General features: G+C 43.8%; 1 protein-coding gene across 2 annotated transcripts in view; it reads right to left on the bottom strand.

Annotated features, from left to right (window-relative positions):
- Positions 1–6,614: 6,614 nt before the first annotated feature.
- CNOT9 (CCR4-NOT transcription complex subunit 9) overlaps positions 6,615–11,163 on the bottom strand; it is a 30,855-nt gene continuing 26,306 nt past the window's right edge. Inside the window, exons 6-8 of one of the 2 annotated variants that reach the window (XM_059393474.1) lie at positions 10,803–10,901; positions 10,522–10,613; positions 6,615–8,954 (exon numbers count right to left, since the gene is read on the bottom strand). In XM_059393474.1, coding sequence (XP_059249457.1) covers positions 8,786–8,954; positions 10,522–10,613; positions 10,803–10,901 — 360 coding nt within the window. In that variant the 3' untranslated portion in view covers positions 6,615–8,785. The remainder of the gene's footprint in view (positions 8,955–10,521; positions 10,614–10,802; positions 10,902–11,163) is intronic. The other variant, XM_059393475.1, reaches the window with a different exon arrangement.

The raw sequence follows: 11,163 nt of genomic DNA, 5'->3' as shown, positions 1-11,163 counted from the left end.
TCTAGCTCTGTGGTACAGGGGAAGGAAAAAAGAAATAGGATGAGGAAGGAGGCACCTGAGGAGAAAGGGAGGAGAATAATCCTAGAGGGTAGAGGGGCAGGTTAGTATCTCCGTAGACTTTGGGCATTTGCTAAATATTGAAGGAATACATACATTCATGCATGAAACAATTCATTCGGTCTTTCTTTACATGGATGCATTCTAGGAACGTTTGTTCAGCACCTCCAGTGTGCAAGGACGTGTGTATGTCTTCATAAAGATGTGTGTAGAGAGGACGTGGACCTGTGGTATTGTAAGAATCAAGGGCAAAAAGTGGGGCACAAGATTGGAAAGACACCCAGGGGGAAAGAAAGGTGACGAGCTTCTTGCAAGGTGAACGAGCGGGTGGCTGAAACAGAAACCAAGATTGAGGACAGGGGAGCAAGTTAGGAGAGGACTATAGGGGATCATAAAAGGCTTCATTATGGCCCCGTACTATACACTGAGACCAAGACCCAGGGAAGTCTTGGCAACGTCCTGGGCTCACATGTCAGCAGCAGAGACGAATAGTCCCTGGCCCTCTCCCAAGTACTGTGAGCTGGGACCTACTTTTGCTCTGCCTTGGAAAGACTGTGGGGTATGGAGCTTTCTGGCCCAGTGGATGGGAGTCAGGCAGCTGAGCGCACGGGGCACAGCCCTGGACTTGGACTTCTGTGCCTCCTTTCCAGTGAGGTGTGTTTTAATCTAGGCATAGAGGGAACTAACTGTACAAAATGATGTGATTTTAAGTGTGCTGAGATCTGGCTACCACTCCGGGCTCCCCCAAACACCCTTTGAGTGCCTAATATTCGACCATTAGTGATTATTTATAGCTAAACCTTTAGTCCCATTAAAATAAAATCCTCCTAAGTGATTACCATAAATGTCAGGATTGTGGTTACTTCTGGAAGGAGGGAGAGTTGTGATAGGATCGGGCACATAGCTGGCTGTTGAAATAGCTGGCTAAATTCTAATTTCTAGTCCCGGATGCTAACGAGGGTCTTCCCTTTGTAACTTATTCAGCTATACATTTTCCTTTCTTTTTTAAAAGTAACTTTTTTTTATTTTAAGATTTTATTTATTTATTTGACAGAGATCACAAGGAGGCAGAGAGGCAGGCAGAGGGAGAGAAGAGGAAGCAGGCTCTCTGCTCAGCAGGGAGCCTGATGCGGGGCTCGATCCCAGGACCCTGGGATCATGACCTGAGCCGAAGGCAGAGGCTTTAACCTATTGAGCCACCCAGGCGCCCCTTAAAAGTAACTTTTAAAACGATTTTATTTGTTTACTTAGCGCACAGGAGAAGGGGGAGGGGCAGAAGGAGAGGGAAAGAGAAACTCAAGCAGACACCATGCTCAGTGTGGAGCCCAATGCAGGGCTCAATCTCATGAACCTGAGATCATGATCCTGGCTGAAATCAAGAATTGATGGCCCCGGTAGCTCAGTGGGTTAAAGCCTCTGTCTTCGGCTCAGGTCATGATCCCAGGGTTCTGGGTTTGAGCCCCACACCAGGCTCTCTACTCATTGGGGGGCCTGCTTCCTCTTTTCTCTCTCTCTGCCTGCCTCTCTGCCTCCTTGTGATCTCTGTCAAATAAATAAATAAAATCTTAAAAAAAAAAAAAAGAATTGGTGGCCCAGGGGTGCTTGGGTGGCTCAGTGAGTTAAAGCCTGTGCCTTCAGCTCAGGTCATGATCCTAGGGTTCTAGGATCGAGCCCTGAATCAGGCTCTCTGCTTAGCGGGGAGCCTGCTTCCCCTCCTCCTCTCTCTGCCTGCCTCTCTGCCTACTTGTGATGTCTGTCTATCAAATAAATGAATGAAAATCTTTAAAAGAAGAAGAAGAAGAAGAAGAAGAAGAATTGACAGCTTAACCAACAGAGCCAACAGGTGCTCCAGTAGGTATTTTTTTTTTTTTTTTAAAGTCATCTCTTCACCCAACATGGGGCTTGAACTTGCATCCCTGAGGTCAAGAATCTCACGTTCCACCAACTGAGCCAGCCAGGTACCCCTAACTATACATTTTACGTATTGTTCTGTATCTGTGTTATATCTTACAAGAGGGTTTCCAATTTTTGCATCTGGTACTTTCAGAAGTTTTATTGGTTTTCCACAATTCACTGGTTGAGTTTCCATATTTTCCTGAGAGCAGAGTTTTTTGTTTGTGATTTTTTTTTTTTTAGGTTTATTTACTTACTTAAGTAATCTCACTACCCAGTATGGTGCTTGAACTTGCAACCCTGGGATGAAGAGTTCCCTGCTCTTTTGCCTGAGCCAGCCAGGTGCCTGAGCGCAGGTTTTGATAAAGGAAGTAGAGTATGCAGGGAGGGGAGGCTGAAGAGGGAGGCCATTCATGGGGAATAGAAAGATTAGGGGGCATCAAAATTTAAATGGCGCTGGCTTCATGTTTTATTTAGTAGAGCCCGTCTTCCTCTCCCATTTCTCCTCCCCTAACATCATCATGTCCTTAGTTTTCCACGCTTCTCCCTCACATTGCTCATGCCTTCTACACTCTGGGATTATATGTATGCTTTGCCTCTCTTTGCCTCACCTAATTGCTGCCAAACTTCCTTCCCTTCTGGGGGTTCGGTGAGGAATTTTCATTCTTCCTGGATTTTCTGGGAGAGTTCAGATCTTAAATATTCCTTTTCAGTGTTCTCATAAACATACCCATCCTCCTCAGATCATGCGTTCTGATTTTGGGGGGCAGGCACTTGGGAGACCTTTACAAGGTTAGAATGGCTCCAAAGAGTGGCTGACATGCCCGCTGCAGGGTGATCTTTAGATTTAGGTGGGGGAGCAGACAGACAGGGTTGGAGTGGGGGGCTGGTACAGGAACAGTCCATGTGGTTTGGCTGTTCCTATTTCCATAATGATCCTGGCCCTTCCCCCACTGTTGTCTATTATTAACAGACCCAGAAACTTGATCAGGGCAGCAGCAGCAGAGGGATTTTCTGGGAACCATGCCCAGGAAAGGCCCAGAAGCCCTAAATTGAAATGAAGGGGCAGCTGGCAAAGAGGGAGACCTAAACACTGTCCTCTCCGGCTGCCGCGCAGACAAACCTAGACTCCCCTTCTTATAGAGGGAGATGCCCTTAAACATCTTGCTTCTCAGGACGAAGAGAGTCAGAGACCAATTCCCTAGTCTAAGCAGCCAAGCCAGTCAAACTTAAATAAAGCCCATCTTCTTCGTGGTCAAAAATGCAGTTCCAAAATATTAAGTTCCACTTAAAAAATCATCAATATGAGACCATTTGTGGAATTAAAAGCCAGGATGCATAACTTCAAAGGACCAGAGAATATATAGCCATTCCTCAATTCTGACATTAAAAATAGAAAACTTAAGGTGAAGGGGAACAAAGAGGTATTAAATCAGAATAAGATGATGGAATTAGAATAAAAAATACAAACGTTATAATATTGCACAGAGACGAAACCTTCAGAAAAGGTCAGGAAACGAAATGCAGGTATGTGCTATTTGTAGGGCACATGTCTACAAAAAGTTGTTAAAAAAATAAACTGCTGCACAAATCTTAACAAAAAAGGCTGAAAGTTAAAGGAACACATCTGGGAATGGAGACTTCACTTTTGTCCTTATTTAAGGTTGCCTTGGCTAGGGGTGCCTGGGTGGCTCAGTGGGTTAAAGCCTCTGCCTTTGGCTCAGGTCATGATCCCAGGGTCCTGGGATCAAGCCCTGCATTGGGCTTTCTGCTCAGCAGGGAGCCTGCTTCTGCCTCTCTCTCTGCCTACTTGTGATCTCTATCAAATAAATAATAAATAAAATCTTTAAAAAAAAAAAAAAAAGATTGCCTTGGCTGTTTGGCACTTCGCATTTCCATACAGATTTTAGAATCCGCTTATCAATTTCATAGAAATCACCTGCTGCGATTTTACTTAGAACTGAGTTTAATCAGAAGATCAATCACTGAACTGGCATCCTTACAATATTGTTTTCTAATCCATGGAGAAGATATATCCTCCCATTCATTTATGTAGGTGTTTCTTTCAAGAGCGTTTTGTTGTTTTCAATGTAAAAGTTCTGCACATCTTTCAATATATCTATTTTGAGTTATTTGATTTCTTATGCTATTTTTTTTTTAAAGATTTTATTTATTTGACAGAGATCACAAGTAGGCAGACAGGCAGGCAGAGAGAGAGAGAGGAAGGGAAGCAGGCTGCCTGCTGAACAGAGAGCCCGATTCGGGGCTCGATTCCAGGACCCTGGGATCATGACCCACTGAGCCACCCAGGCACCCCTTGTTTTTTTTTTCCCCCAAGTAATCTCTACACCCAACATGGGGCTCAGGCTCACCACCCTGAGATCAAAGCCACACACTTTTCCAAAAAGAGCTAGCCAGACTCCCTGTTATATTTTTGAAATTCCTTGTTATTTAGAGACACGTGATTGATTGATTGATTGATTGCATATTGACTTTGCATTCTGGGACTTTGCAAAATTCCTTTCATTCTAACAGTTTGCAGATTCTTCTGGATTATGAGTGTACACAGTCATGTTGTCAGCCAATTTTTTTACCTTTATGATCCTTGTATTTCCTTGGTTTATCACACAGGCTTGAACCAGTATGATACCTGGAGGTGTGGCAGTGGGTATCTTTGGCTCAATCCTCATTTCATGGAGGAGGACTTTGTATTTTTCTCGTAAGTTTCTTATAGCATTTTTGTTGATACCTTTTGTTAGATTTAAGGACGTGCCCTCCTAATTCTGGTTTTCTAAAGTTTTTTTTTTCTTTTAATCATGAATAGGTATTGAATTTTGTAGTGTTCTTTTGTGTATCTGCCTAGACAATTATGATTTCTCTCCTTACTAATATTTGTTGATTGTTAATTATTTTTCACATATTGAATCAACCCTGGTTTATTTCAGTAAACCCAAATTAGGTATAGTGTATTATCTTTTTTTTCCCCCTCTTAGAACTGATTTGCCTATTTTTTCCAGTAATTTTACATCTACATTCACAGAAGAGTTCAACCCCTGGTTTTTCTGTGATAACCTTGCTGGGTTTTGGTGGCCTCAAAAGTGAATGGGGACCTGTGCCCTTATTCTACAGTCTCTGAACTTCATGGAAGATTAGTGAGTGTAAGATATGAGTGATGTCCCTTTTTCCAAAATGTTTTTGGTCTGATCTAAGGTCGACTTAGGTTTTATCAATTTTATTAATGTTTTCAATGTAATGACTTCCCATTTCATTGATTTTTCTTTCTTGAAGATTTGTTTTCTGTTTCACTGGCTTTTTTTTTTTTTTGTATTTTCTTATTATTTGAATTTATTATCCTGTTTCTTGACATGAAAACTTAGATCACTGACTTCAGCCTTTCTTTTATAACATGTGAATTAAAGCCACATTATTACTTTACTTGTATGCCACAGGTTTTGATGTGTATCTTCATTATCCATTTTTTTTCCCCCTAACTTTGTGATTTCTCCTTTGACCCATGGGTTATTTAGAACTGTACTGCCTGTTTTTTTTTTTTTTTTTTAAGATTTTATTTACTTATTTGACAGAGATCACAAGTAGGCAGAGAAAGAGGGAGAAGCAGGCTCCCTGCTGAGCAAAGAGCCCGATGTGGGGCTTGAGCCCAGGACCCTGGGATCATGACCTGAGCTGAAGGCAGAGGCTTTAACCCACTGAGCCACCCAGGAGCCCCCTGCCTATTTATTTTTAAAGTTAAGATATTTCCAGTTCTTTTTTGTGACCTAATCCTGTGTTCACAGAACATTATTTTAATTTTTAAAAATTTTCTGAGGCCTGATGGCTTACTGTGACCAATTTTAGTAAACGCGTCTGGCCTGAAGACAGTATGTACACTGTTGGCGTAGAGTACAGTGTTCTGTTTATCAATTAAGTTAGGCTTATTACTTGTGTTGTTCAACTCATCTGTTAGATTAGCTTTTGAAACAAATGCTTTAAAATAATTTTTAAAAAAATTAAATTTCACAGCATTTAGGAATTTCATTTCATTGTATGCTTTTCTATTCCTTGGGCTTTTGATAGCAATACCTTCGTATATCCCCTCCCCCACCCTATCTCAGCCTTTGAGTGGCAGTAGTGAGCAAACGAATGCTATGTAGACAGGAAGGCAGGCAGGCTCTGAAGGCTACCAGTGCCTCTCCATGCCCTGTTCCACCACTCAGTCATGGGCCCTCCGATGCCTTGGAAAAAAAGCTGGAAGCAGAGGTTAGCTCTGTCCTGCTAAATGCCCGAAGCAGGCATGGAAACTCTGGGGATGTGTGCTAAGTCTTGAAACTCAGGAGGAAAAGTATATTCAAGTCTGTGAGAAAATGTTTCCAGTGCTACCTCTTCACTTCAGGTCTCTCCCGCACCATACTAAACTATGGCTACGACAGTGAGGAGTGAGGTTCTGTTTCAGCAAGCAGAACCAGATAAAGGGTACTGCCCCAGCCTCCCCAACAGCTTTCATCCAGCAGCAGGGCTCTTCCCAAAGGACCCAGCCACAGGGGAACCATCTCTGCCCTCTTGGCAGAACAGTGTGTTTGTGTCGAACAGATGGCAGAGGCCGGGGGACCAGGATCATGTGACCAGAGTGCCTAGAGATCTCTATATTGACAAAATCAAGTCTCCAGTTTAAAGGAAAAATTATTTTTATAAAACCAGAAACAGGTTTTATTTCAATCCTGTTAGGGAGTGAGAGGGATGGAAAACAAAACAAAACAAAACAAAATGAAGGGAGGGTCTCTTCATACACACATGACATCAGGATCAACTACAAGGAATAATACCCATTTTCATCCCTCCCCCAACTCCTAGGTGGGGGCCAAGGCCAGCTGAGAATATATGGAACAGGAGTTAAGACACTACTGGCACAGTAACATGGCCAATGCACCAGAAGATGGAGCGAGCAGACAATTTCCCAGGGAGCAAGGCCCTGGGCCTCAGCTGCTTCCCCAGTGAAGGGGGAATGAGAAAACTTTGGCTCAGCAGGAAGGCAGTTGGCAAAAATCAAGAGATCCCTCAGCTGGCCTCTCCAGCTCACGAAACTATGGGCTGAGGGAAGTCCAGACGTCTGTCCAGTCCATGCTGTTCTCTGCTTCCTCCAAGACCTCTTCTCTTCAGGCTTGAGACTGAGAGCTCACCTGGTTCTCCTCTTCATTTTGGAAGGCAGGGGAGTAAGTGCTTCTTCTACCCTTCCTACATCTGGGCTACTCAATTACTACTTTGTCGGCTCTAGAGACAGAAGCTAACTAACAAGGCCGGCTCCCCTTGTGAAAGTCGGCTTGAAGAGCCCTTGGGTTGGCCAAACTGCCTCCACAGAGGTTTCTCGGAGCTTGCTCCTTACAGACGGACCCTCCCCAAACTTGTTCGGTGATACCTTCACTGGGGAGATGTGGACAGAAAATACCTCGTCTCTCTCTAGAGTTGGATTAATAAACCCATCTTTGACTGGGGGTGGGGATGAGAGAGAGAGCAGGTGTTGGCAGAGGGAAGGACTGGGGGAAAGCAAGGCAGTTTACACTGTATTACAGATTCAAGTCTCTGGATTGTGAAGACATCTGGAGCTCCAAAGAAGAAAGGGGGTTTCGCTGACTCGATATGAACAAGTGGAAGTACTTTAGTGGCAACCCTGTAATTCCCATAGACCAATAGGGAATGTGTCAAAAAAAAAAAAAAGACAAGACAGCGAAGAAGCAGAGTCCCACCCTCTGTCTTAAATCTGAGTAGATGAACTCATTCAGCTAATACCACTTGAAGTACAATCATGAACACAGAAGGAGCTGCAGAAATTCATACTAAAGAATGGGATCAAGCAGCCTGTCATCTTGGTCCCCAGGCACCTTCCCCTTTAAAAGTCACCCAGGAAACCTCTCTGAGGACTGGAATTGAAGGTGAGGCCCAAGCCACCTCTCCTCCCCCAGTACAACACCCTTCCAGGACAGCCTGATGAATTAAGACGTCTGTTGGAAGTTTAATAGGAGGGATGTAGAACAGGGAAAAGCACTGAGATTTGGAAAAGCTAGCAGCTAAAGCCAGAAACAAGGTTAGGGTCCTTGTGGTGTCTGGAACTGGGGGCAGAAGGACGGAAAGGGAAGGGAAAGAGGCGATGGGGTCCTGCTGTCCTTTGGCTTTATCCTTCCCTTGCCTCCCATTCCTCCCCATAGCTCATGCAGCTGTTGGCCTGCTAGAGGGGATGTAATGCCCAGACCAATTTTTTATTAAGCTTATGCAGCTAACAGACTTGTAAACAGTGCCAATTGACAAAGTTCTGCTGAGTATTACAGCTCGTGTCCACTAAATACACCTCTCTCTGACATCAAAAACAAGAGACCAAAGTAAACAAATACTGAGAGAGAGGATGAAGAGACACGTCTTGAGTCTTCCAGGAAGGCAAATTAGAAGACCGCCACACGGCTTGGTCCCAGGCGTTTGGCATGCCTAGCGTGCTACCACCGCCACATCCCCCTCCCCGTCAGTGGCTAGTACGGGTAGGGGAGAAGGGCCATCGCGGGCACGCTGCAGACACAGCATTTGCTGGTGTTGACACCCTCCTGGAGCTGTGGTGGCAGACTGCTGTGTCAGGAGCCCATCTCCTGGGAGTAGCGGAGGGAGCCCAGGTCCCAGAGGCAGCCCGAGATGGCAGCCCGTTCACCTCAGTGAGGTGACCTCACCCCTCTTCTCCAGTGCAGTTCAGCATTGAGGTTGTCTATTCCTGGTCAGCGGTAAAACCTGAGCTGTTTTCCTCTCGGGTTCCCCCTCCCTTCCCCAGCTTGGGGGAGTGGTAGGAGGGGGTGGGGGAGGATCACTGAGGGGGCAGGGGGATGCCCCGGGGATCGGTGACCTGGCCCTCTTGCAGGTTCTTCACCAGTTGTGCAAGCCAGCGTTTCGTGGTGGTGTCATCTTTTAGCACCTGGGCGAAGGTCGTGTCCTTCAGCTGGTCAGGGAGGCACTGCCTGAGCGCTTCACGTGCCCTACATCAGAGACAAACAAGCCAACCAGGGAGACCAGCAAATAAACCCACATTTGGGGGACAGAATCCCGGGAATACGAGGTTCAGTCAAGTTATCTTAAGAATCCATTAAAATTCCTTACAACTTGTATTAGCTATGGGCTCAGATCTCCAGGGTCTGTCACCTGTGAGCATTTTCAGAATGATGGCTCAATGTGGAATTCCAAGACACAGCAAAATGGAATGAAATGGTGCAACAGTTCAATTCACTGATTTATTCCAGTAAATAATGTCAATATGCTCACGGTAAAAATCGATGGGTTATAGTAAATGAAACAGTTCCAAAATCAGCACATGAAAAGGGAGATGACCCAACTCACAGTATGATAAATTAGTGGACTTTAATTCTAAATTAATATGATTTTGTGTCTTTCTAAAAACCGCCTCAGTTTCTTTTTCTCTTTCCTTTTTTAAAAAAGTAAGTTCTCCGTCCAATGTGGGGCTCGAATGCATGACTCAGAAATCAAGAGTCGCATGCTCTACTGACTGAGCCCACCAGACATCCCTGCTTCAGTTTTATAATTAAAATGCTTAATAAGATATGAGATGTAAAAACAAATCTATAGTGGCAACACTATCAGATGAACTTTCAAATGTTTCACTTTCTTTAAAAGATGACCAGTGGAAAGTGAAATCTGAAAACCTCCAAAAGCTAATGGTTTATAAAACTGTTTTAAATAGTTATAGCTTTTGTACTCAGACTAGTTTAAAGAAATCTATTTTCAAACTGAAGAAAACAGGAACCACTGAAGAACAGGAAAAAATGATGAAGAAACAGCTCAGGCTTGAATAACCTCAGGGGCAGAAGGCTGAGCTCACATTAAATCGAGTTATCCCCACTCCTAGGAACACAGAAATTGCCCCATTATGTGGTTTAGCAGAACCTAAGCAAGTGGCTTTCAGCATGAATTATGGATTTACAAAGCAAAAGGTCAAACACTTCTAAAATGCACTGTATCTACAATGTATGATTTCTGACAGAAAGATTATGAACATAGGGAGATAAAATAATTAGCTCAACGACTTTACAGGAATCAAAGAGAGAACTGAAAGTATAATTCAAGTGCCCTCTGGGCTCCATTCCTTTCTTATGAGATCTTTGAAAATATACTTATCATCTTGACCACCTGGGGCAGCAACAGAGAGCTCAAACCACAGGAGTAATGTATCATAAGGTTCCCTGGGAACTGTCTGGACTCTCTGGAATTCCAGAGGAGGGTATAGAGTTACAGAGAGAAAACTCAGATGGGCTTTTTTTTTAAGTAAGCTCTGAGCCCAGCATGGAGCTTGAACTCGCAACTCCGAGATCAAGAGTCACATGCTCTACTGGGCCAGCCCGGCATCCCCAAAACTCTGATGGATTTTAAAATTTAGCACTTCAGATTTTAAAAGGATTTAATCAAGTTCTGCCAAACTAATTATCGTTATATCCCTTCCCAACCCTAAAGATATAGGAGCTATGCCATGAGATGAGGCAACTATTCACCAGGGCATTTCCCCAAAGTCCTAGAAATCCTGTAAATGTTTACCTGGGGTTATCTGAGAGTCGCAGGTAACACCTCACTACGTGCTTCAGCAGACGGGCGGAAGGCTCTTTGGAGAGCTGCAGGACCATCTTACCCTGTTTTCCCCCAGAAAGGGTTGGGGTAGGAAAAAACACACAAACACAAAATAATCCCAGTTGACATCAGAGATCAGGTATTTTAAGAATCGTCACACAAGGTTCCAAGAAGCTGTTCAGTGTCGGCTGCAAAGGGACTAAGCTGTGTGATCACAAGTAACTTTAAGGGGGTTAGATGAAAGAACTCACCAGGATCATGGCAACGTGGGAGAAACGCTCGTATGTCTGACATATATATGCCAAACCTGTGTCATCTAAGAGGATTTTCTGGAGGATAAATGTGGCAACCTGGAGTAAAAACAAAAATTAAGGAGTCCAAAACGTTGTTCAGACTTGTCTTCCAATGGTTGTTGATTCATTGTCCAGGAAGAATTGTGAAGCAGAAAATTAAGCAGAGACCCCAACCATATGTGTAACTTAGTCAATAAGATATGCACAGTTTAAACAAAATTAATAATAAACATATTACCATAGTGAATACTTACTGTGCGCTAAAGTATTTCCTAATGGTATAACATGGCTTTCTTTTTTTTTTTTAAAGATTTTATTT

Source organism: Mustela nigripes, chromosome 3, assembly GCF_022355385.1.
Source record: "Mustela nigripes isolate SB6536 chromosome 3, MUSNIG.SB6536, whole genome shotgun sequence".
NCBI classification, from domain to species: domain Eukaryota; kingdom Metazoa; phylum Chordata; class Mammalia; order Carnivora; family Mustelidae; genus Mustela; species Mustela nigripes.
The sequence above is the reverse complement of the archived record's forward strand: the minus strand, read 5'-3'. Positions and strand labels throughout refer to the sequence as shown.